The sequence below is a fragment of the Arvicanthis niloticus genome, chromosome 5 (assembly GCF_011762505.2).
Source record: "Arvicanthis niloticus isolate mArvNil1 chromosome 5, mArvNil1.pat.X, whole genome shotgun sequence".
NCBI classification, from domain to species: Eukaryota; Metazoa; Chordata; class Mammalia; order Rodentia; family Muridae; genus Arvicanthis; species Arvicanthis niloticus.
Window position 1 is genome coordinate 43,793,834 of NC_047662.1, and position 26,774 is coordinate 43,820,607.

Genomic DNA, 26,774 nt, shown 5'->3' on the forward strand with positions numbered 1-26,774 from the left:
CTATCTGCAGGGGAAGGGAAGAGGAGGGAGAGCTGGGCACCCCAGGTTTGGGGCACACTCTCCCCTCTTTCTTCACCTAGCAAGTGCTTCCTCCTTTGGGAGTCTTCCCTGAAGTACCTACCTGTCCATAGGCCAGGTCCCACCTGCTAACCTGGCCAAGTGGTTGTCAGAGGATAGGGACCACATTTGGGTTGCAGATGTTCTTCAGTGTCTGCTCAGAGTGGATATCTGAGGTTCTGATACCACTGCATCCCCTCTGATGTCCCTAAGTCCCTTCACCTACCTCTCCACTTGTCCTCCACACCCCATCTTCCTTGCCCTCCCCCGAGTTCCATCCAGTAGAGAAGGACCAGAATTCCCAAGTGAGCTCTCCCCTTCCGTTTCCCTCAACACAAGCTGAACATGAAGGCAATTTCTGAGCCTGGGCTCTCCCTGGTATAAGCAGAAATAAACAGATTCTCAGCGAGTATCAAGAGAGCTCTCATTAAACCCCAGGGGGATCCTAAGGTCTGCAGGAGCCCCGGAAGGGTCTCAGGCAAGGCATCATTGGGAAGATAAAATGAACGAAAACGTCAGGGGGCAGCCAGCACGCTGGAAAGCTCCCACGTGGCACAAAGCAGGTCTGTACTTGCTGAATCATAACGCCCGGGTTGCGGGTTGCCTTGGCAGCGCGCGCGCCGTGTCAAGGGGGTGCTGTGCGGGGGCTGGGGCAAGCTGGAGACTAGGCTCAATGAGACCTCGCACCCACGGCGCCCCCCGGCGCAACATCATGTCCACCATCCCCAAGTGGTTCAAAGGGGCGCCCTTTGGGGTGCAGAGCCACAGGTGGGGCCCAACTGCTTCCTGGCCTGTCACCCAGGATCCAAGGGAGTTCCTGTGGGCCCCACCAGCGCCTCTGCCTCCGGAATGAAGGCTAACCCAGAGGGCTGGAGCCGGGGGAGGAAGGGAAGAGGGCTGGCTCACCCCTCCCCCACCACTCACTTCCTCCTTCCTTTCCTCTTCCTCTTTTCTCCTCTTCTTTTTCTTCTCCTCTTCCTTTTCCTCTTCCTTCTTCCCTCTTCCTATGTAGCCCTGGCTGACTTGGAACTCACAGAGATCTGCCTACTGTTGCTGGGATTAAAGCCTCTAAAGTCTTTGTTTTCTGTTCCATTTCTGTAATGAGTTCTTGCAAACTATTCCCAAACCATCCAATGTAAAGTATTCATAGAGGCCACATGGCCTGTCCATCCCATGAAATTTAGGTAAAAAGTTTTGAGTATGTTTGCAGCCCTGGATGTCTTATTTCTTTTTTCCTTTCTTTTTTCTCTCTTAAAAAATTTCTCTTTCTTTCTTTCTTTCTTTCTTTCTTTTTCTTTCTTTCTTTTTTTTGAGACAGTCTCTCTACATAACCCTGGCTGTCTTGGAACTCACTATGTAGACTAGGCTGACTTCAAAGTCATAGAGACCCACCTGATTCTACCTTCCAAGTGCTGGGATTAAAGGTGCGCACCATTATGCCCAACTGTCATATTTCTTTTTATGTTCTATTATGTAATACAGTTGCATATAAATGTCCTACTATGTGTCACACATGGTTCTAGGATCTGAGGTCATGAGGTGGTCTGGATATAATTATATATATCCTATATATAATTAAATGTATGTGGAAGATGATATGAAGTATCCACCGTGTAGCATAACATCTGCCTATCCACTTAGAGGTGGGAAGGATAATGGAAAGAACTTTGAAGAAAACAAGCTGTGAGGAGAAGCAGAGTATAGGGTGTGGTGGCAGAGCCTCTCAGGAACTCTCGAAATGATGAAGCAGACTTTCATGGGTCAGCTCCAACGTCATCTGTCCTGGGAAACCAACTGCCTGTCCACCAGGGCTGCCCCAGTCAGGACCAGTTGGGCCCTCACTAATACCTCTCTTAGGTTTGATGTCTCGGCTGTCTATCCCAACCAGAAGAAATTCAGCACCTTCACAGAGGTCCCATACTCCAGGCATCATTCCGTAGAACTGGTGAGCCTGCTTCCTCTCACGTGGTCTGTGTCCCTCCCCCAATACACCTGCACATGCTCCAACCCAGGCTTGGCTCACACTTGGCTTCAGATATGTTTGATAAACTCAGGACTATGCTAAAAACCTAGAAGATTAAGGGCAGCAGGCTTCCTCTTCCACAGCTCATGTATCGGCCTGCCTCTATTCTGTATTTCTCCAAAGTGGAACAAGGCCAGTTACAGAGGTGATCAGGACTCCATCTTGAGTGCTGAGCCCCTGGGTATCAGGCTAGGGGACTGTCCAGTTCCATTCCTAGGCCAGGGGTGACTTGCACATGCAGAGGGGCAGGGTAGGTGGTTATGACTGACTCAGCTCAGAGTCTGCTCTAACTTAGTCCCACATAGGACCTGGGACCTATAACTCCAAGGATACCTGCTTCAGCAAGAAGTTTCTGGAACAGAAATTGGGCTCAGGATGGGCCCGGGCCCAAGAAGCCACTCGGCTGACCCAGCTACCTCACTTCCAGTACCAAGCCATCAAGAAGGAAAGAGAACAGCAGGTGAACTTCAGGGCATACCCTTCCTTACCTCCAGGAGTGAGACTTTCTGTGCTCATGGCTGTTCCTCCAGAGTCTTGGTGGACACAGCTTCCTCTTGGAGAACACCATTACCCTTTGGGCTCCTTCCTGGCTGGACCTTCTCAGGTTCCTTTTTCATCCTGTGTTCTTTTCTTTTGGGACAGGCGTACAAGCGGGGGCCTGGCTCCTACAACATCAAAGACTTCTTAACTGAGTTGCAGAAGAAACCGCAGAGCAAACGGGGGCTGCTTAGCTCTGGGGAGACACGCTTCCGAGGTCTCATTGGGGTATGTGATCTTGTCTCTTCCACCCTCCATCGTTTGTGGGAAGGCTGTTGCCTCTTAGATAGTTTGAGAAGCAACCTTCTCTGAGCCTGTCTTCTCCCTAGGCCAGGCCTTCCCGGCTTTCTTGTTGACTCTTCTGATCTCTTGTGTCTCAGCCTTGAGCCTAGCGACTGAGAAGGGATGTGTGTGGTTCATCTCTATGTCTCAGAAGAAACCTAGAGTATCTTAGAAACCCAACAGACAACATATTCATTTAGCTGGCCAACCAGGAGATAATGATTAAGAAGCATCAGAAAGCTGTGTACTGAACTAGGCGTTGGGAGAGCGGGGTGTCTGGCAGTGACAAACATAAGAGCAGACATCTTAGTGACACACACCACAGCATGAAGAAGGAAATACATATTCTTCTTTCTGTAATTTTGAGGGGAAATGGCACAGGGAAGGAGAGTGCTGGAGGAGTGATTTACAGAGAGCATTCTGGGAAGGCCTCACTGGAACAAAATCTGCAGGGGACTCATGTTACCTGATCCATGCACTGGATCATGAGACATGGAAAGAAGCAAGATCCAGTCTCATTCTTTGGAGGGGAGGGGGAGCGGCTGATTTTCCTAACACTGGCCCCACCCCCTCTGCCAGGTCTGGCTCCCCCAAGGGTCTGGTTGCAGGCCGCCCCCCCCCCCAAGAGGAGGTGGATTGTGTCACCTATGGGATAGCAGTGCCCCCATGTGGCTAAAAGGGGCATATCAGCCTCAAAAATCCAGCCAAGTCTCACCAAGACACCCCCCACCTCCCTGCACCACAGGTTAGCACTGCCCACTGTACTTCAAAGACCAATTTTGTGTTCAGGCTCCTAGCCACAGTTCTTTTGACCTCAAGACTTCCTGTCAACTAACCCCGATTTGTGTGATGGGACCTATTATGTGCTGGGCCCTGGGCAGAGGGTTTTGCAGACATTCAACTCTATCACTATTTCTTGAAGGAAAGTATTCCCATCTCTGTGTTAGTCCCATGGACCATGAAGTTCAGAGTCCTGAGTTTGCCTAGCGAGGAAGTAGCCGAGTCAGGGTTCCAACCTAGGATTCCGGTGCTCATTCTTCCAAGCCTGTTCACAGCATAGTGAGGAAGTTGGTCAGTTGTAGCTGTAAAGGGCAGCGTAGTCTACAGAGGCTGCAGAACAGCCAGGGAGAATGGTGGGTCTCACGAGAGATGATGTCCGGGAATCTTAGTGGGGCTGGTAAGACTGACAAACCATAGGGTTGGAAAAGCATTCTGAGGGATGGAAGAAAGCATTGTAAGCAAGCATGATCAGAGGGACCAGGCTGAATACAAGGTGCTGAGTCAGAAGTGCTGAGTCAGAGGTGCTGAGTCAGAATTGTAGCTGGACTTGGAGTTGAAGGAGTGAGCAGTGGAGGAGGCTTATGGGTGATGCTGTGTAGTGGGGTGGATAACACATAACACGTGCTCAATCCAGAAACCTTGCTTCCCTTCTCCAGATCTGAAACTCCAGACATCTCTTCCTTAGTTAGATGAACCAGCACAAAGACCAGGACTGACAGTCTTTGTGTTTCTGTCTCCTGCCCTGCAGAACTATTATCCGGGCCCTGGAAATTATGGGATAAAGGGGAATCCATACACACAGCTGGAGGAGAAGTCCTGGAACCGCTCACATTCTGATGGCCTTATGTGTAGAGTGTCCAACAAGCCACCGCCCTTGTCTCATCAGGTACCTCCTCCCCCAGCCTCATCTTGTCTCGTCCTACAGGGTGACCTCAGGGGTAGGGAGGCTGAAGCCCCACCTTGGCCACTCCCCTTCAGGCACCCTCACCGCTTCTGTCTCTAGGGCAGTGGCCTGGGACCTGGGACCTACACCATCAAAAGCGATATTGAGACCTTTGTGAAAAAATCCACGGGTACTCGTGGTCCTTATGACATTTTCTCTGCTGAACGGAGCAATCCTGTGCCCTACGGACATTACTCTGTGCAGGTACGTGCCTGGGTTGGTGTCTATGAGGTCTAACCCCTGGCAGGCTAATCACTGAACTCACAGGAATGTGTGTGGCAAATGCTGCTGGAGAGGGGCTCTACTCTGTGCCCTTGTCAGGGTGGGATTGGCTCCCTGTGTTAGGCGAGGAACCTGAGGTCGGCCACACAGATGGTGATGGGTCAGAGCCACAATTTGGACATCTGATCCTGTGGCTAGTTCTCTCAGCAATAACATGAACTGCACTGATATACAGGTGGCCCGGCATGCACTCACTGCCAGGCCTGCGGGGACCCCAAGGACACAGGTGCAGTATCTGGCTGTAAACATTTTCCAGGCTTCATGGACTCAGCTGAGTTAACGGCCATGTCCTGGGCAGTGGAGCCCTAAACTGGAAGATGGGAGAGGAGACTGGGCTAGAAATTTAGCTTGCCAGACTTCTTTCCAATCTCCATCAAAATCCCCTACAGGATCTTGTGGCTTTCTCTGCTTTGGTCTCTTTGTGCCTATGGCTGTGGGGGCCAAGTATGTGCCCAGTCTTGTTTGTCTTGTCCCTAACATGGAGTCACTGTGTGAGCAGGATTACTCCAGTTCACAGTCTAGGTGCCAGGAAATAGACGGTGTGGAATTCCCAGTCTTGGGGAACGAAAAGTGCCATCGGTAGAATAAAAACTGCAGTTTTAGTAGGAGACCGTTGTGGTGGGAGCTACTTGGTAGTCACTGTCCTACGTCCTGTGACATGACTGATCCTAGGGTCTTCTACCTGCCACTAAGACACTGCCTAGCACAGCAGGCCGCTTCCCCCCCCCCCCGTGTTGGTACTACAACCAGGATTGAACCTCTTTGCTTGAACTTTTTTGTTACAGATTTTATTTTTTAGAGCGATTTTAGGTTCACAGAACAGTTGAGAGAAAAATATGAGTCTCTGCATCCGATACCACACACGGACTCTCCCCACTATAAAACTTTTAGAATGTACATTCGTTTTCTTATTTGGGTGTGTTTGTGGAGGACAGAGGACAGCTTGCAGGAGTCAGTGCTCTCCTTCCACCAGTCGAAGCCCAGGGCTAACACTCAGGTGTTTAGGGTTCTTTACCTGCCCCTCCCCCACTGTCAAAGTCCCATGTCAGAGCAGTGCCTCAAGTTAGTCAAGGTGTCCCATCCGTACCACTTGGTTTTCTGTGAGGGATAGTGAGCCTGCGATCCTCCTGGCACAGCATTTCTGACTCTCTTCCCATTCCTCAGAAAAAGAAGCCCAAGGAATTGACGAACTACAAGAGCTTTTTGGACGAACTGAACTCACAACACAAGAAGAAACAAGGGGTTTTCTCGAAATATCCCCGGGATCCGAAACACCCCACAGAGAGAATTTTCTGGACAACCCTTAGTCAGTGCCCCAAAAATATGGTCAGTGTACTCCATAGTTTGTTTTCTCTCCTGGAAGGCAGCTTTCCAGTAGGCTAGGGAGGTTGAAGGTGGTGGGGTGCAATGGTCGTGTGTGTGTGTGTGTGTGTGTGTGTGTGTGTGTGTGTGTGTGTGTGTGTTGGGGGGGAGCTGTGTCTTAGGGACCAGTTGGTGGCCAGTCTGACCTTGTACTGGTTAGTCACTTTCTGAGCTGACTCACTTCACACACCTGGCCTGTTACTGTAGCCAGCACTTGCAGCCACGATCAGGATAATTCTTGTAGAACCCATAGCTGAGTCAGGCCACCGGGAAATCCTAGCCAGTGAGGCTTTCCTCCCTGCCCTCCCTCCTCTGGCCTAACAGATCTGGATAATGGGCCAAGAAGGCTGGGCAGGAGGGAGTGTGATAGGGTTTATCCTCAAGCTTGTCTACCTGATCTACCCAGGGAGGGGCCAGGCTCTGCCTTCCTCAGGGCAGTCCTCTCTGGGGGACAGTGACCAGTTCTTTGAGTGTCCCTTGGCTTTTGTCACCACCACCCCTGCCCCCACCCCTGCAGGGCCTGCCTCAAAGGTCATAGGAAGAAATGAGGCAGGGGAGGCAAAGGGTCTGACCGCCTGTCATCCCTCTCCAAAGAGAGCTTGGAAGGGTTGTATTTAAAGGGAAACTGGGCCACACAGATTAAAAAGGGTTCACTAGGTCCCCCAGTAGGAGCCAGGAGACTCTATATAGGACTCAGCTCTCTGGCTTCAGGGCCAGTATGCCTTAGTCCCAGGCTAATCTGCTCATCTCGAGAGCCCCTGGGAACCTGTAAAGAGGCGTCTGGTTGGGGGTACGTATAGTGGGTGGTACGGGACATGTAGACCTTGGGGGCACTTCTCTTCCCTCATCCTTTGACAAAAGGTGCAGTAGTGCTGGACAGGGGAGGTCAGCTGCATTGGTCTTTAGTTGTTCAGTCTGGGCTGAGGTTGCTAGGGTTTCCTCAGTCTTCCCTCTCTATTCCCAGGATATAGCTGGCCCTGGTTCTTGGCTTCCTCATGAGACGGAACAGAAACATGTCAACCGGCCACCATTCCTCCTGGCCTCCAAGCGGTCCGGCCTAAAGGCCTACCAGATGATTTTGGGAACCTGGGTGAGTGGGTCTGGGTTGGAGAAGCATGGTGGTTAGGCAGGGGACTTTCTCCTGCCTCTACAGACAGCCTCGACCCTTTGTGGCCCTGATGCAGATGCTCCTTGGGTCTCTCTCCTCTCTCTCTCTCTCTCTCTCTCTCTCTCTCTCTCTCTCTCTCCCTCCCTCCCTCCCTCCTTCTCTCTCTTTCTTTCTCTCTCTCTTTCTCTTTCACCCACTCATTTTCCTAGGCTCCTGTTTTCTAGGGTCTCCAACTTCAGCAGACATGGGGGGGGGGGGCTCTTAAAGGCTAGCTAGGTCAATGGACTCCACACCAGGTCTTCTGATTCAGTCTGCCTTGGGGAAGGGCTTTTTGGCTTATAATTCCAGGTGACAGTCCATCGTTGCAGGGAAGTCAAGGCAGGACCCCGAAGGCCACAGTCAAGAGCAGAGAGGAGTGAACTAACTAGCTCATATGTGCTTCCTTGTGTCCAGCCCCTTCCTCTCTATCCTTACACAGTTCACGACCCAAACATGGCAAAGTGACACCTACATGGGTGAGCCTGCCCACCTCAATTAATGTAAACAAAAAATATACCCCACAGACACGCCTACATGCTGACCCAATTTAGACAGTTCTTCCTTGAGGTTCTCCTCTTGTGTGGTTCTAGACTATTGACAATTGAAACTGATTATCACAGAGACGACATTTTGAGACTCAAGGAGCTAAGAGGCCCCACTCACAGCTCTGTCATCTTCTTATCTTCCCTGGGAAACGCTTCTCCCTTCTCTCAGTCTTGGAGTTTCAAGGGCAGAGATGTTAGCCCATTTTCTTCTGCTTAAATGAACAAGTCTTCTGTCCTTTTCCCACCTCAGCTCTTTTTTTATCACCCCCAGGTGTGTGATGATGTCCTTGGTAATGTTCTATCGAAACAGGCGAGTCCCAGCATTTATGAACACCCGCCTCAACATTATAACCACACACAAACAAGCGAACAACTCCACAAATCACACAATCAGCTTACACCTCCTCTACCCGCTCCCAACTCCCTCTCCCCTATGGCCACAGGTGCTTTTTGCCTCCAACAGTCCAGTCCAGGGAAAGTTTGGGCTTGCTGGTTTTTTGGTTTTTTGGTTTTTTTTTTTTTATTTTGTTTTTCCTGGTCTTTGATGATCACCCAGGCTTGTTTGTTTTGTTTTTTTTTTGTTGTTGTTTTTTTTTTTTTTTGCCATTGTGGAAAAAAAAATCCTTGACAAAAGTCAACTGAGAGGAGGAGCAATTTATTTTGATTCTGGTTCTCAGAGGTTTCAATCCACAGCTAAACTGAACAACCAGCTGGGGCCCGAGACTTTTCATATCCAAACTATCTTTAAACTAAACACTTCATGTCCATAATAGTCTCTCCAAGACACACTTTGCTTGTAACTTACCTGCCTTTGCATTACCCTGCTCCCTGCCTCAGCCTGCACCCCAACATGTGAGCTCTCAGACATCTCAAGTAAAATGCCAGATGATCATCCTACTGTCACAGGGCCAGTGCCTGGGGTTCATTTCTGTCACTGGGATAAAAAAGTCCTGACACAAAGTAACTTGGAGGAAAAAGTTTATTTTAGCTCATGATTCCAGATTGCAGTCCACCATCTCAAGGAAGCCAAGATGGCAGAAGTTTAAAAAAGCTAGTCCATTGCACGCATGGACAGCTTGTTCTCTCTACTCTTATGCAATCCAGGACTCAAACCCAGAATGGTACTGGCAGATTGGATTGTCCCACATCAATTAATAAAAAAAAAAATTAAGACCACCCCACCATGGGCATGCCCAGAGGCCAACTTGATCCAGAAAATCTCTTGTTGAGACTCTTTTTCTAGATGATTCTAGGCTTTGTCAAGTTGACAATTAAAACTAGCTCTCCAACAATACCAACCAACCAGAGCTCCCAGGGTCTAAACCACCAGCCTGGGAGCACAAAGGGAGGGACCCATGTCTCCAGCTGTATAAGTAGGGGGGGGGGGAGAGGAAGTCCTTAGTCCCATGAAGGCTGTATACCCCAGTGTGGGGGAATTCGAGGGTGGGGAGGTGGGAGTGGGTGGGTGGGTAGGGGCACTTCATAGAAGCAGGAGGAGAGGGGGTGGGATAGGGGGTTCCTGGGTTGGGTGGGGGAATGGAGTAAGGGGATAACATCTAAAATGTAAATAAAATATCCAATAAAAAAAACTAGCTCTCAAATTTAGTCATGCAAAAGGGAAGGGCTATGGTAGGGCTGGTTCCTGAGGCAGGGCAGGGAGACCCCCTGAACACGCCTACTGGATAATAAGCCAGACTCTGATCTTATGAGCTCCTTGCCTGTGCTCTGTCGTGACTTTACTTTGTTATCTTGAAGAGCTATGTCTTGTCCTTGAGCCTCTCCTGTGGCAGACACATGGGTAGGGGGGGCCAGGGCGTCCTACAAAGGACCACAAACCAGGTGGCTAAATGGATAGAGATGACTCTTATAGCTCTGGATGCCAGAAGACTGGAGTCCACACTCCCTATGAAACTGATGGTAGAGAATCCTTCCTTGCCTCTTTACAGCTTTTGGTGGTGGCCAGAGATCCTTGGCTTTGCCAGCTTATGACTGTACCACTCTAATGGCTACCTCCGCGTATGACCATCTCCCCCACTGAGCGCCCTTTCTTGCAAGGCACACCAGTTGTATTAGTCCGGGGTTTCACCTGCTCTAGCATGACCTCATCTCACCCCATTGTATCCATCATAGTTCTCCAGTAAGGGCACAGTGGGAAGCACTGTGTTAACACTTCAGAACGTTTTTTTGGGTGGAGCAGGTGACACAATTTGATTCCTAACAGCTGGGGGGGGGGTGTCAGGGCCCCCAAAGAGGGACAGAAAGCCTGAGGAAAAGTCTTCACACCATGTTCACTAACCACCCTGATGTCTTTCTTCTCCCTGCCACAGAACCCCGTTGGTGTTGGCCGATATCTCAACACCACCCTCATGGAGACCATAGACCGAAGGCAGCGATACCGCTCTCTGTACATGAGCGAACCCAAGCGCTACCTGCAGGACCTAACCCGAGACAAACTCATGCAGTGAGTATGGCTGGAGCTCTCAGAGGGGGATGAGGGGAGGTAGGATGGCTCTTTGGCGGCCTGGAGGAGAGGCTTGCTTGGTTCCCATGTTAGTCACTCCACAGAGACCCTGGAGATCCTCAGTTTAGGTCTTGGATCAGCCCCTTACTGGCTGTGTGAAGAGGGCCATGCTGCTTTCCCTTGAGCTTCCTGTCTGTCAGATGTCAGCTGTTAGTGAGTGGATGGCTGAGGAGATGGAAAACGGGGTGATCAGTCTAAAGGTAAGGAGGCTACGGCAAAGGCTATTCGTCCAATCCAGCACCGTTCAGCTCTAGGATCTCACAGGACCTCAGGTTTTTTTGGTGTTGTTCAAGGGTTGGTAAAAGTCATTTCAGGACACTGTGAAGCCAAAGCATGAAAGCCCCGCCACAAGCCATGAAGAGGTCACAGATCCAGCTCATTCAAGAGCATTCTTCCACCTTATTCACTGAGGGAGGGTCTCTCAGTCAAATCCAGAGTTCACTGATATGGATATTCTTGCTGGTGACCTTGCTCTGGGGGATCCCGGGTCCCTATTTCCCTAGATGAGAATTAGAGGTGGGCTGCCACGCCCACCCAATGTTTATATGGGATTGTGGGGATCCAAACTCTGAGTCTCATGCTGTCCTGGCAAGCAAGCCCTTCAGTTGCTGAGCCAACTCTAGTTTTTTTTTTTTTTTTTTTTATGTAATTTAAAGATGGTTTTATTTATATAAAAATAGTCATGTAGCCTCTTCTTCCTTAATCCTTCATTTGGGAGTTCTTGAGACAGAGCATGGGAAGTAAGAATTTAAATAGATTGCACATAGGAAAATGCCTTTCCTTCCCCTGCCTTCTCAGTTGGTACAATCTGGTTGGAAATAACCAAATTAGGATCCATTTTCCTTGAAGATTTGGAAGGGCTTTGCTCCACACATCCCAACTCCACGCTTGGTGCTAAAGCCTGATGCCACTCTGGCTTGTGCATGTGACCTGCATATTTCTTATTGGAAGTTTCCCAGACCTTTGTCCCTGGTATCCGGGATCTTCATGGTGATGGCCATACCATAGTCTATTGTGCCAGGCACTTGGAGTGCTTCTGTCATCTGGAAGCTCTGGTCCTTCTCCTCTGGGGAAGTTTGATTTTGGGTTTTTGTTTGTGGTAATTCCTCCCACCCCTTTCTTCTTTCCTTTAGACATATGTCAGATGTCCTTGTTTGGCATTCTAGTTTGTTGGGGGGTTTGTTGTTGTTGTTTTGACATTCACACCTGTGTATGTGTGTAGTGTGTGTGTGTGTGTGTGTGTGCATGTGAGAATGTGTATGGTACATGTATCTATGCAAGTGTACATACATTTGCAGATGTGAGTCTGGACTGAAGTTGACATCAGTGTGATCCTTTGTCCTACTGGGTTCCTACTGGAACCCAGAGCTCTCTGAGCAGCTACTCTAGCTAGCCAGGTTAGTACAAGGACTCTGCCTTCCGCCTCCCATTTCTGCCAGGACTTCCTGGCTTGAATTCTGAGGATCCGAACTCCTGTCCTTACACTTGTATAGAAGTACAGCACACACTGAGCCATCTCCCCAGACCCTAGTTTCTTCTTTTCTTTTTCTAATGTCTGTCTTTTCTGTTCTTTCTGGTAAAATCTCCTTGTTCTGGCTTTCTAGCACCAATTCTAGCCCCAATTCTACCATAATTTTAATCTCTGACAGCCCTTCTGTGTTATTGATTGCTCCTTTTTTTCTTCCATAGGGCCAATTCTGTGTTGTTCACTAAGGATCTGGATTACATTTTGTCCTACGTGTGCTGTCTCCAGCTCTTCTTAGCTCTTCTTTTTCTTCCCATATTCACTTACATTCAAGACAAAAACAATACAGGTGCTCTGGGAGTCTGATGGGGGAGGGGCTGACTGGATCCACCCTTCACCTGCCATGCTTCCTGAGCACGTTCTGGGTGTGGTCTGTGCAGAGCAGGTGCTGAGCTCTGGGGTGGAGACTAGGGTTTCCCCCACCCCCACCCCCAGTCTGTGTCCTACTCTCTGGTCCTCTGATGTCTGTCTGCCTTGACTCCCTGGCTCAGCCCCTGCCTGAAACCTTTCCACAAACTATGCTACTGTCTTCAGTTCAGAGAGGAGGTGAGGAGCCAGTGGGGATGGATCTGGCACAGATTTCCATCTCCATTTTCAGTGTTGGTCTTGGTCTTGCTGCCTGAGATCCTGGTGCCTGTGGTTCCTGGGTCTCCCTAGGGTCTGTGGCAGAGGCTGGATTCCCTCCTGGCTCAGATTTCTCTTTTTGCCTTCACAGCTATGCTGACCCTCCCTCCACTGTCCGTTTTCTCAGAACGTTGACCCCCCCTCCTCTCTCTCTCTTGTTTGCCTATCCTTTAAGGACTTCTTTATTCATCTTCTGGTGGATCTCAGGTGGGAGCAGAGATAAGCGTACATATCACCTGTACTTTTCCCTTTTATTTATTATGTATTTGGTTTTTCAAGCCAGGGTTTCTCCTTGTAGCTCTAGATGCCCTAGAACTTGATTGTAGTGCAGGCTGGCCTCGAACTCTGATCTCCATCTGCCTCCACCTCCTGAGTGCTGGGATGAAAGTCATGTGCCACCACTGCCCAGCTAATTTTTAAAATAAAAGCATTATTTTATGTGTAAGAATATATATATGTGTTCCGAGTGTATGCCTCAGGCCTGCAGAAGTCAGAAGAGGGCATCGGATTGCTTGGAACTAGAGTTGAGGTTGTTGTGAGCTACCATGTGGATGCTAGGAACTGAGCCTAGGTTCTCTGTAAGAGCAGCAAGTGTTCTTACCAGCTAAGCCGTCTCTCCATCCTTCACCTGTCATTAAGGTACACTCACACGTTTAGTGTATAAAAGCACTCTTCCCTTTTCTGGCCAAGGCACTCATCCTTATTTTACACGTATTGAACCAAGACCAGAGTGGGAAGCAAGGAGATATGTTGTCCGAAATCACACAGCTGGTGAGCAGCAGAGCAAGGACTGGAAGCCAGTCCTTCCTCTTCTAGGTCATCGGCTATTCTCCCATGTCAGGCCCTTGGGAAGATTTAGGAGCTTAGGAAGAGTCATGCCTAGATGCTCAAAGGGGTGTGTGTGTGTGTGTGTGTGTGTGTGTGTGTGTGTGTGTGTGTGTGTGTGGATGTGGGTATGAGTGCACATTTGTATGCAGCAAGTACCTTTTCCTGCAGAGCCATCTCACAGGTTAGTGTTAAGCTTCTGACTATAGTTATGTCCAGGGAGAAAGGCGTTGCATTCTTTCACTACATACTTAGTTTGTTTTTGAATTGTTTGATTTTTATCAGAACTTTTTTGTGTGTGCTTTTTTTTTTTTAAACTTGATTTTGTTGTTGTTTTGAGATAAGGTTTCACAAAGCTGAGTTAGTCTCAAACTCTGTATGTAGCCGGGCAGTGGTGGTGCACGCCTTTAATTCCAGCACTTGGGAGGCAGAGGCAAGCAGATTTCTGAGTTGGAGGCCAGCCTGGTCTACAGAGTTCCAGGACAGCCAGGGCTAGACAGAGAAACCCTGTCTTGAAAAACAACAACAACAAAAACCTCTGTATGCAGCTGAGGGTGATTTTGAACACCTACCTGGTCCTTCTGTATCTGTCTTCCAAGTGCTAGAATATAAATTATTTTTATAGCCCAAACCAAACCAACCAAACAAACAAAAAACCACAAAGCCATATAAATACAACAGGACAAGGTTTCTTGAGATAGATAGAGCACAGCTTAAGAGTCCTTTGTTGTTGTTGTTTTGGTTTGGTTTTTTGAGACAGGGTTTCTCTGTCTGTCCTGGAACTCACTCTGTAGACCAGGCTGGCCTCGAACTCAGAAATCCACCTGCCTCTGCCTCCCAAGTGCTGGGATTAAAGGCGTGTGCCACCACTGCCCGGTTTTTAAGAGTCCTTTTATTCAGAGCCATCTCTAACCAGGACTCTTTGGCTTTTCTTCCAATCCTTAGTTTTCCAGTCTGTAAAAGGAGAATAATTTATACCCTACAGGGACATGATGTGAAGTTCAATTAGTGCTTGTGAATGGACTTAAAGGGTCCTTGTGGGTGTCATATCCTTTGAGAAGTTTCTCCCTGGGGAGCCTATGTGTTGTTTAGGAAACCCCTGGCTCCGCCTGGGCTCCTGGGACAGGAGGGCTGCACCCCAGCAGGAGGGAGGCCAGGAGGGGTGAGCATTTCCATCACGTGGTTGTGCAGCTGGCTTCTGTCCTGGCTTCTTCTGCTTCCGGGTGGGTGGAACCAGTCCCTTACACACTGTAAATGTCATTCTTGCCTTCCTACACTAACCTCCATGATTTTGCTTTCTGGATGTTTCTGTTAGCAGGCAGCATGTTCTTATGTCATGGAAATAGTGCTTTCTCATCCTGGACAAGTGTGAAGATGCATTTGTTTGATAGAGTCTCTCTTTTTGCCCAATCTCTTTTGTTCTCTGTTTGTTGGTCTCTGTTCTCTGTTGGTGATTTCCCACAGTGTCTGATTAACCCTACCTTGACCCCTCAGGAAGTCCCTCTGTACTTTCTAATAGTTAACGGTGCCCTAGAGGAGCAAGTATTAGTGTTCTTGTTGGGGCATCTTCTGGTGCCACTGTTGCCCTTTGCCCTTGGCCTGGGCCCAACAAAGCTTTTTTTGAGCATCTAAGCCTGGCTGTCCAAGCTCTTCCATGTAGGAGAAGGGAAAGAATAATTGTCAATGATTCCATTTCTATTTAATTCAAATTTTACACCATGGTGCTCACTGGGCTTAGCCCTTTGGAGCACTTGCTGCTCTTACAGAGAACCTCGTTTTGGTTCCCATACCCATGGGATCCAACACTTTCTTCTGGACTTCGTGGGCACCAGGCATGCACACAGTACACACACATGTAGGCAAAACTCTCATACACATAAAATAAAAACATTTTTAAAGAACAACAAAACCAATATGGTGTCCACAGACTGTGCATGGTTCTGCATGCCCATAATCCCAACAGTGAAAAGCCTGGGGCAGGAAAACCACCAGTTTCAGGTCATCTTGGGCTACATAATGAGCTAATTACAACCCAACTGTACTTCAAGACTTTGTCACTGAATGAATGGATGAATGGATAAATGAGTGAATAGATATCTAGGTAGAGTAGTCAGCTGGTGTGACTGTGAGCAGAGAACCCCGGTTTCCAAGAATAAATCTCCAATCTTCAGCAAGCTGAGCCCCATCACTTATCTCTCTGTGTCCCGAGTGGGGACTCACTGTGACCAGGTGCCTCACACTCCTGCTGTCACGGAAGAGTTGTTCTTACTACCACTTCTCTCCGGGATGGACTATGCTCACAGACTTTGGCTCACCATAAATCCTTCCTTCCTCCTGTTGCTGTTGCCAGGAACTTTCTTACAGCACTGAGACAAGTAACTATATAAACATATATGCACAAGCACGCTCCAAGGCACCTCTCCAGCTGCTGGGAGTGGGGAGGGAATGACACTGTTCAGGCTTTCTATCTATGTTCCTGTTGGCATTTTCAACTTCAATCCCATTTTTAGTGGCGCCTGATGCCGCCAGCTCTTTAGTCTTTTCCAATAGGAGATTCCTTAACTTTACCCTCTACCATCTTGGGGTGTAGACTCTTGGATCTGCTATGTTGCCCATCTCCCACCCTTGTTTCCACTCACAAAGGGCTTTTTCGCACATGGATTCTTCCATTTGTTTTCGTGAGCCTATGCTCTAAGAGTTTTGTTTTATTTTTAGAGAGATGTTTATTATAGACTCACAGGTAGGCACTTCAGTGGGGGAGAAAATGCCACGCAGTTTCAGTTTAGCTGGCCTGCAGGTCAGCCACACGCTGGAAGGGAAGCTCTAGAGATAGACTAAGGCCAATGTACAAGAAAAAGCAAACCAGCTCTGGCCAGCATTAGCTTTAAGACTCTTATTTCTTTACTTTTATTTCAGTGCATTTACAGGAAAGCACGAGGCTAATACATTGTCTTAAGTTACTTTTCTACTGCCATGACAAAGCACCAGGACCAGGGCAACTTATAAAAGAAAGAATCTAGTTTGGGGGCTCACAGTTCTAGGGGTTAAAGCCCATGACCTGTATGATGGGGAACATGGCAGCAGGTAGGTAGGCAAGGCTCTGGAGCAGGAGTTGAGAGCTCACATCTTATCCACAAGCATGAGAAGCATGAGGCAGAGAGCTAACTGAGGAAGTTAAAAGCCAGGGCCAAGAGACACGCCTCCTCCAGCTAGGCCACACCTCTTAATCCTTCCCAAATAGTTCCACCAACTTAGGACCAAATATTCAAATATGTGAGCCTATAGGGGAGGGGCATTCTCTTTCAAATCACCACACATACCTAGTCAGTTCATGTGAAGTATAGTGCAATTTCTGAGTTTCAAAGGTAAAATAAAAATCTCCCTAGTATATATCTAAACAGACAGGTTTTTATTTGTTTATTTGTTTGTTTTGTTTTTTGTTTTTCGAGACAAAGTTTCTCCGTGTAGCCTTGGCTGTCCTGAAACTCATTCTCTAGACCAGACTGGCCTCAAACTCCCAGAGATCTACCTACCCCTGCCTCCTGAGTGCTTGGCTTAAAGGTGTGTGCAACCACTGTCTGGCAAAAGACCATGTATATTCTTCTGCATTTACCTTTATTGTTGCCCTTTTAACTTTTTCTTCCTTTAAATTTTTAATTAATTAATGTGTGTGTGTGCATGCATGCATGCATAGACATCCATGTGTACGTGTGCCATGGCACATATATTGTCAAGAACAACAGTCAGTAGTTAGTTACAATTAACAGCAGTTGGGTCTCTTTAGACCACATGGGTCCCAGGATGGAATTCAGATCCTTGGGCTTAACAGTGTCTTTATCCTCTGAACCATCTCACTGGCTAAAGACAGCTAATCTTAATCGAATAAAAGCATGGTAGAATACATGATTTATACAATTCTCAAGAAAAAGAATTGGATTGTAAATCTTTTTGAAGTCAAAATATCATTTGTTTTCACACAAGACAAATGAGAGCCACATGAATGTACCAACATATCCCTTCTGAAAACATTGCCAGGGATCTGCTCTAGTCAAAAAAAGAGTGAAGTAGAGCAAAGAACTCAAGAGTGGGAGGGACATAAAAATATTTCTGGCTAACAATTTACCAAACTCAAAGTAACCAACAATAAAAGACAAACTAATAATCCAAATATCAAGCTGCTGGGATAATCTTCTTATGTGCTGTGTAAAGCTTGTCTTTGTATTATTCAAATGTTGGCTTCTGTACATGCAGAGAGCTGAGTAATGTCCCGGACTTTGGTACTGTTAATTTTACAAAACACTGAGACTGCTGTTGCTTTACAAAAATAACAATACCAAAGTCCAGACACTATTCAGCTCTCCGCTGGTACTGAAATCAACATGTGAAACAATACAAAGACAAGGTGCAAAAGAAGTTTATCACAACATCAAGCAAAGAGGAAGTGAAGACAAAGTATTAAACAGAACAAAGGTTGATATTTTTGTTTTGTTTGACAAGTTCTTGCTATGTAGCCTGTGTAGTCCAGGGTGGCCTATGTAGCCCAGGGTGGCCTAGAACTCCCAGTCCTGCTCTAAGCTCCCACAGGCTGAGATTACTTGAATGTTCCACCATACTCCACTATACGATGAACATTTAATCCTGACAAACAAAATCCATGAAGAAATCACAATAACCATGCTCTCTCCCATACTCAAATAAGTGACAAAAATCCCACATAACTGGAATTCTCAGTAGATCTGTCTAAAAATATGTCAGATGAGGGTGTGTAGTAATTATTTGGAGGCTTCAGATAGATAAAGTTTACTCCACCATTTCAGACACTGAAGAAACATTTATAAGGGGAGCTGAAGAGATGGCTCATCAGTTAAGAGCACTGACTGCTCTTCCAGAGGTTCTGAGTTCAATTCTCAGCAACCACATGTTGGCTTATAACCATCTATAATGGGATCTAATACTCTCTTCTGGTGTGTCTGAGGCCAGCTACAGTGTACTCATATATGTAAAATAAATAAATACTTTTTTTTTTAAAAAGAGACATTTATAAAAACTAATTGTCTAAGAAACTCAATAGAAGTGTCTAAGCTAAAATGTCATTATAGAAAAATTTATGTCCATTTTTCTAAACATAATATAATAAAGCAAGAAGTTAACATCAAAAGAATGATTCTCCAAACCAGGAACCTGGAAATTAGAAAGCACACTTTTTTTTAAAGAGTCTCATGCTCTACCGACTGAGCTAGCCGGGCAGTACCACACTTTTTTTTTTTTTTTTTTTTTTTTAAATTAAGTTTTCAGTTAGTGCACAAACAATGGTCTTAGGTGTGGGAGCTCACACATACCTGGTAATTCTCATCCTGTTGGCCTTCCCTACCCTCTCCCACCCCTTGGCTTCTGCTCTTAAGAAAGGCCTCTTCTGGCTGGGTGTGGTGACACATGTCTCTAATCCTATAAGAGCCAGGTAGATCTCTGTAAATTTCAGGCCAGCCTGGATTACATAGCAAGTTTCAGGTCAGCCATGGGCTACACAGTTAGACCCTATTTAAAAACAAACAAACAAACAAGTAAGCAAGCAAATACCCCTTAAGCTCTTAAGTCTGAGAGTAACTGAGTTTGAAATGTTACACTCTTTAGAAAAGAATTACAGTGAAGACCACTGTAGGTTACAGACTGAGAGGCAGCAAGGCTCCCAGCTCAGGAGACCCATAGCTTTCAGTGAGCAGCTGGAGGGCTGAGGGCTGGCTCTGCGGCTCAGAGCAGGTGCCACTACAGTGGATCCAAGTCTGGGTCCCAGCACCCAGGTGTCAGGTGGCTTACAACTACCTGTGACTCGCGCTCTGGGGATCTGACGCCCTCTTCTGGACACTGACATGTACATTCTCCATGCAAACACACATTTATACTTAATTTAAAAACAAAATAAATTCTTTTTTTTAAAAAAAGCGGGTTGAAGAGATGACTTAGTAGTTTTGCTGCTCTTGCAGGGGACTGAGGTTCAGTTCCCAGCACCCATACAGAGGGGCTCAGTCTTCTGTAGCCCCAGCTCCCATACAGAGGGGCTCAGCCTTCTGTAGCCCCAGCTCCCATACAGAGGGGCTCAGTCTTCTGTAGCCCCAGCTCTAGGGATCTGACACACTTACCTGGCTTCAGCAGGCAGTTCCAGCCATACACACACACACACACACACACACACACACACACACACACACGTTGAGATTTAGGATTCACCACAGAAACCATATGGACACTGATTTCATCAAAAATAGTTAAATTCAAGCAAAAGTAGTTTATTGAACACACAACCTAATACTGATCAACGAGACTACAAAAAGGAATTGAGAACCTAATTGTGGTACCAGTCTGTACTTAGGACAGGCTTATAAAGGAGAAAACCACAATGACCACAATGAGCTCATACACAGATACAGGAAGTGATGCCCGGTGGTCAGCTCTGACTCAAGATGTTTTAGACATAACAGTTCATATTGACCTTTGGTTTGATGGATCCTACCTGAAGCGTCGTGGAATTTCATAAGATTAACAAACCTCATATAGAACGTACAGAACACGACAGGGTATGTGGTCAGCATGACTAGAGACTGGAGGGGGGAGGGATTCTCACTGGATCCTTCCTACCCTTTTATGCTGACATCTGCCATTTTCCAGGGTGGTGGCTGTGGTCCCCTGGGCTTGTGGCTGTGGAATCTGTAAAGCCACAAATAGCAAGGGCGCTGTAGAAGTGGTTGGTCTGCCATTTTCCCATCTTCGAATATGAGTAAGCACTGACTGAAGAGGCATTTGAAGGGATTTGCCACGTCTCACAGGAGGGCAGAGAATGCAGGGAACAGGATATGTGGCTCTGACTCTGACCTTGTGCATCATTTCACCTCCTGGGCCAAGACAGAATGGGGCCATGGGTGGTGAGACACGCCCTTTCCCAGCATGCTGTCTGGGAAAGGCACCTGTCTCTAATCCAGGTGAAGGGGAGCGTATATCAGAGATGTAGAACCTCCTGGAGTATGTCAGTCCACTGACTTTTTCTCAGTCTCAGTTCCAAATCTCTCCTGCTTTTTCTTGGGCTGGAACCACTGGGTCTCGGGCGTCCAAGCAGGCAACCTCTGATGTGAGTCCTGTATAGGAAAGCCCTCTTTCTATTTTACTGTGTATACAGTAGGTGCTGTATGTTGTTCATTAGATAGCAGACCTCCATCTGGCTACCTTTCTGAATCTTTTGACTAGGACATTTTATTTTGTTATATCCCCAGACCTTAGTATAACTGACCCCATGATGGAAATACCATACAGGCCTTGGAATCCAGCATGTAGGCAGTACCACCTGCAAACTGAGAATAAAGACCTACGCTATCAAAGTCCATAGTCTGGGAAAGCCCCCAAATGTACTTATTCTGCTTTCTGGTTTCTGTAGTTCCACTTCTGGATAACTGTCCTTGCTAACTGAGGTATGTCAGTACAGCATGTGGGTTTTATGCTTAAAAGTACAAGACTGCACTTGGATACTGAACACCCAGTGTAGTCAATGGCTTGGCTTGAACCCATGACTGAGTAGCCTTGTCTGGTGGATACTCTGCAACATTTCTGTTTTCAAGACAGAATCTTTCTATTTAGCATTAACTGGCTTGAAACTATGTAGACCAGGGCTAACCTCAAACTCACAGAGATACCCACCTTTACCTCGGGTGCTGGGATTAAAGGCATGTGTTGTCACACCCAGCCCTAACTGGAATTTTTAAAATTCTGTTTGGGTGTGATGGTGGGAAGGTGTATCTCTAAATTTGAGACCAACCAGGTCTACCTACCAAGCTCTAGGCCCTCCAAGGCTGCAAAGTGAGACACTGACTCAAAGACAAAAATAAAGCAGAAACTCTAGCTGGCCCACTCTCTGGCCCTGTGGACCAGTGCCAGCCTGGCAGCTCTCTTACTGGCCTTGTCCTAGGGACTCTGACTGTACATGGTTGTTCTAGTGTTTACCTGGGAAACTCTTATATGTCATCATCAGTCACTGCTCTGCTGAAATACAAAAGCTTCCCTGCTTTTCCACACAGTGTCTCTTTATTCTCAGCCTCTTGCACACTGCAGGGTGGCACATGCTTCCCCATGGTACCGTGGCTTCCTCACATGGCCACAATGAAGCTAGACAGAGCGTCTCTGTTCTCCTGCTCCAATGTCTTGCTGATACTGGAGCTCACAAACACTTGTCAAATGATGCACCTACATATTCATTAATGAAATGGGCCAGCAACCAAGTAACACCATGAAAGGAACACTTGAGAAGCTTCTGGGTCTACTTGGCAGAAATTTACACTTTTTATTTTAATTTTTCCCATGATGTTTTATTATGAGAAAAACTGAACATGTAGAAAAGGTGACACACAACTCCACACCCATGATTCATTTAGACTTTGTTCCTATGGCCTAGCCAGATGGCTCATGGTATAAAAGCACTTGTTGCCTATCCTGATGATCTGAGTTCAATCCCTAGAGTTCACATGGGGGAATTAGACAACCAACTTCAGAAAGTTGCCCTTTGACCTACAACATGACATTCATGTATCTGTACTCTCTTTTATATACAAAATTATTATTATACATAATTATCACATTGCTAATGTCTTAATGCTTAATTATATCTTCTATCTTCCACTCTATTAGACAACTTTATAAAAGATTTAAATTATGTATGTTTGTATATTTGTATGTGGGTATGTACACATGGGGGCAGTGCCCAGAGAGACCAGAAGAGGGCGGCAGATCTCCTGGAGCTGCAGTTAACAAGTGGTTGTTAGTCAGTGGATGTGGGTGCTGGGGGCTAAACTCAAGTCCTCTGCAAGAACCGTATACATTTTTAACCTCTGAGCCTTCTCTTCTGTTCCTCTTAATCATCTTTTATTTTTGATAAATCTCAAAGGAAATGGCAGGCATTAATACACTTCTGCCAGAATACTGCCCCATACACTGTCCTTTCAGCATTTCAGTTAAAAATGCATTCTTTATTTAAAAACCTCACATTGGGACCATAAATGTTCAGTGCTCAAAGTAATAGTAAATTCTTATATTCCTGAAGTATGTTTACAGTATACACAGAGTCTTAAAATTTATGTTTTTATATGGTTACATTTCTCCTTGCTGTAAGAAAATTCTTGACCAAACTAACTTGAGGAGAAAGGGTTTATTGTGGCTCTGAGTTGGTGGGCATGAACCATCAATGGCAGTGGAACCAGCTCTTCCGTGGCAGCAGGAGTGTGAAGCCCCTGGTCACACTGTGTCCCCACTCAGGAAGCAGAGAGAGAAGAAAGCTAGTTATAATGGTTTGAATAGGACTCCATAGACTCATGTGTTCAAATGCTTGGCCATAGGGAGTGGCACTATTAGGAGGTGTGGTGTTGTTGGAGTGGGTGTGTCCTTGTTGAAGGAAGTGTGTCACTGTGGGGGTGGGCATTAAGGCCTTCTATGCTCAAACTCTGCTCAGTGTGAAGTCCAGTCTCTGCTGCCTATGGATCAAGCCTAGAGCTCTTGACTCCTTCAGCACCACGTCTGCCTGCACACTGCCATGGATCCCACCATGATGATACCAGACTGAACCTCTGAAACTGTAAGCCAGTCCCAGTGAGATGCTGTGCTTTGTAAGATTTGCCTGGGTCATGGTGTCTCCTCACAGCAATAAATTCCTAAGACACTAGAGCTCAGTTTGCTTTCCCTGTTGTGTTCAGTCCTGCACCCCAGAGAATGAGTTGCTACTGCCCACATCCAGAATGGGTCAGAAGATGGGTTAAAACACTTCTGGGGATACCCTCTCAGGCATGCCCAGAAGTGCACTTCCCACCTGATTCTAAAGCATGCCAAGTTGATAAATTAACCACCACAGTACATTCTCTGCAAGATAACTAGGCATTAAGTTCAGTGTTTCTCAGTAGACAGTAGACTGAAGTTTTAAGAGAGCATGAATTCCCAAAGTCACTGTTAGCATGCAGTGTTGATGCCTGCCTTCCTCAAAACTTCACTGAGCACCCACTCTGTGCAGGCACTAGCCTGGCTCCTGGGACAGTGTAGCAAGAAAACAGCAGATCAGAGCCTCTAGCTTTTGGGGGATATACCCTACTCCCCACAATTGCAAGAAAGCATGAGATCTGAAGGAGGCAGGCAGCACTTAGAACCTCTCTCTCTCTGGACAGAATCTATCCCTCCATCTTTCCCTAGAGTTCCTGAAAGAGAAACCAGGATGGACAGTTCTTTGGACTCAGGAAGGTTGAGAAAGGACCTAGCATCTTCTTGTTGTCACCCCACCCACTTCCACCCCACTTCCCACCCCCACCCTCTCTACTCAATTTCCTGCACTTCCTGGACTTTTGTATATACGGTTTGCTGAAAGATTGGGGTGTTGGACGGGTCAGAAAGATGGACTCTAGGAAGCCCCTCCCTGGCCTGCAGCCTAATATGAACTTGGAGATAATCACTGGGAATGATATGTAGAGGGCGTGTCAGCACAAACAGGGCAGGGGTGGTTCAGCCAGTCACTAAAGGCCTTGGACATCAAGCTGAGCTCTTGGACTTGGTTCTGTTAGAAGCCATAGGTTTTCATAAAAGTCAGCTTTATTTATTTCTATTTTTAATTTACATCATCATCTTCTTCTTCTTCTTCTTCTTCTTCTTCTTCTTCTTCTTCTTCTTCTTCTTCTTCTTCTTCTTCTTCTTCTTCTTCTTCTTCTCCTTCTCCTTCTCCTTCTCCTTCTCCTTCTCCTTCTCCTTAGAAGCCATAGGTTTTCATAAAAGTCAGCTTTATTTATTTCTATTTTTAATTTACATCATCTTCTTCTTCTTCTTCTTCTTCTTCTTCTTCTTCTTCTTCTTCTTCTTCTTCTTCTTCTTCTTCTTCTTCTTCTTCTTCTTCTTCTTCTTCTCCTTCTCCGAAGCCTAAGTTTTCATAAAAGTCAGCTATTTTAATTCTCTTCTTCTTCTTCTTCTTCTTCTTCTTCTTCTTCTTCTTCTTCTTCTTCTTCTTCTTCTTCTTCTTCTTCTTCTCATTATTATTATTATTATTATTATTATTATTATTATTATTATTAGAGAGGCAAGGTTTTATAAGGTAGCCTTGACTAACCTGAAACTCACTATGTAGAGCAGGCTGGCCTGTAACTCATAGAGATCCACCTGCCTCTGCTTTCTGAATGCTAGGAATAAAGATCTGTGTCACCACATCCAGCCTTAAGAGTAAGATTTAGAGTAGTATAATCTACCTACATAAAAGTCATTCTTTCTCAGGCCTGAATTATGTATATATAGGCATAGCTGAGCGTTGTGTGTGAGTGCAGTGCCCACAGAGGCCAGAAGAGGGCGTTTGATCCTTGGAGCTGGAGTTAAAGGTATTTGTGAGCTGCTTGGTTGTGGGTGCTAGAAACTGAACTGATGTCCTCTTCAGGCGCTGTGGGCTTTCAACCACTAAGCCATCCTCTGGACCCTAAACATGTAAATGTATTGATGCATGTAGAAGCTAGAGGACAAGCTGAGGTGTCACTTCTCAGGAATACTGTCTACCTTATTTGGACGGTGGGATCTGTCATTGGTCTGGAGCTCACCCACTAGGCTAGGCTGACTGACCAGCAAGCACCAGAGATCTGCTCATCTCCACCTCCCCAGTGCTGGGATTCCAGCACATGCTACATGCCTACCTTCTCATGTGGGCACTGGAGAGCAAACCCAAGTCATCATGTATGCATAGCAGACACTTTGCTAACTGAGCCATCTCCCCAGCTCCCAGTTTCTGAGTTTGACAGATGCACGCAGTCATGAAACTACAAGCAAGAAAGTTTCTTCATGCCACCTTCGTCAATGTACTGTGCTCATGTTGGTGACAAACAGGTCCGCCATTCCCAAACGGAATCAACCATGCACAGACACATCTTTCCCAGTGTTCTTGAAGCTGCCCATGTTTTCAGGGGTAGCTTGTTCCTTTGATGCCAAAATGTATCAGAGAGTGCGTGGGCTGCCTTTGTTCAAATCTCAGCTGCTGTAAAGAGCTGTGTAAAGCTCTTCAGATAGCCAGGTTCCCATTTCTTTCTGGTAACTATCCCAGAACAGGATATTTAAGTCATTTGCACATACAATGGTCTAAGAAACACTCAGAGTATTCGGTGATGCTGAACTGTTTGTATTTGCACTGGTGACGTGTGAGGCTTTATTTGATCCACATCCTGGGTTTGTTTCCATACTTTGTTTGTTGGTGGTATTGGGGATAGAACCCGTGTCTTCTATATCCTAGACAAGCATTCTGCCCCTGAGGGATCACTTTCTGCTTTATTTATTGAGGCAGGGTCTCTTGCTGAAGCTGGACCTCACCTATTCTGGGTAATCCAGCTAGCCTTCTTGTGGTTTTCTCTCAGACCTCTTATAAGACATTCTGGCTATGATAAAGTGGGTATAAAATAGAGAACTCTCCCCTAGAAAGGACCTTTTGTTGTAAAAAGTCTGGAAGTCATGGATGGGGAACTCACTTTCTTGCAAGAGATTGTGCCCATATTTTTCTTTCTCTTGCTTTACAGGGAACGGATTACACCCTTTACGAAGGGCAAGTGCTCTCCAACTGTGGACTACAATTCTGATCCTACTCCTTAAAGCCACTCGGGAAGAACAGCCTGATGCAACCAGAGAGCCCAAGGCCGGAAGAGAAATCTTGGGATGAGTGGGTGGGAAAGGAAGCAGGGGTCTTGGAGAATGCCTGGGAGAGGGGAGAAGGTGGGAGGGTCATCTTTGCTGTAGCCCTGTGGTCAAAAGTCACAGCAGGGGGGCCAGGTATCTTTTGTTATAAGAGATCCATTGTCCTAAGCATTCCAGTCAGCTGGTGATGTGAATTTGGGAGCCAGAGAGCAGGTGGATGGAAGAGAGGACCGTGGGCGACTCCCTGTAACCCCTTGCACTGTAAAGCCAGAGCGTGGGTACCTAACTCATTGTTGTCCCAGAATGAGGTGGGGAGAGGAGCATCTGTTATGTAGCAGTCTGGTAGGAAAACCCCATCTCCACACTAGATGCTTTGGAAGCTCAACAGAACCTCCTGTTGGGAGGAGACTGCTGACTCCCAGTGTCCAGCCATTGAAACAGCATCTGCACCCCACTTTAGCATTGTAGGCTCCCCAGTGTAGCCAGAGGTGGGTCCGTGGGGGGTGAGTGACAACATCCTGTGATGTTCCCCTAACTGTTTGCATTGATGACAGTTGAGTGTTGTGGGGGGAGCCAGCTGTCCCCAGAGAAGAGGTTGCGGAGATCCGACAGACTCAGCCACAGAACTTATGTAATAAAGCAATTTCAGACACGT

At 46.8% G+C, this 26,774-nt stretch overlaps 1 protein-coding gene across 1 annotated transcript; it reads left to right on the top strand.

The window, feature by feature from the left end:
• Window positions 1-665: 665 nt before the first annotated feature.
• Cimap2 (ciliary microtubule associated protein 2) lies at window positions 666-26,774 on the top strand. Its single transcript, XM_034503651.2, has 10 exons — window positions 666-825; window positions 1,915-2,002; window positions 2,376-2,540; window positions 2,723-2,845; window positions 4,428-4,565; window positions 4,683-4,826; window positions 6,069-6,230; window positions 7,231-7,356; window positions 10,286-10,419; window positions 26,005-26,774. Exons 1-10 carry the CDS (start codon window positions 731-733, stop codon window positions 26,075-26,077), a joined length of 1,248 nt encoding a protein of 415 aa, XP_034359542.1. The 5' UTR covers window positions 666-730; the 3' UTR covers window positions 26,078-26,774.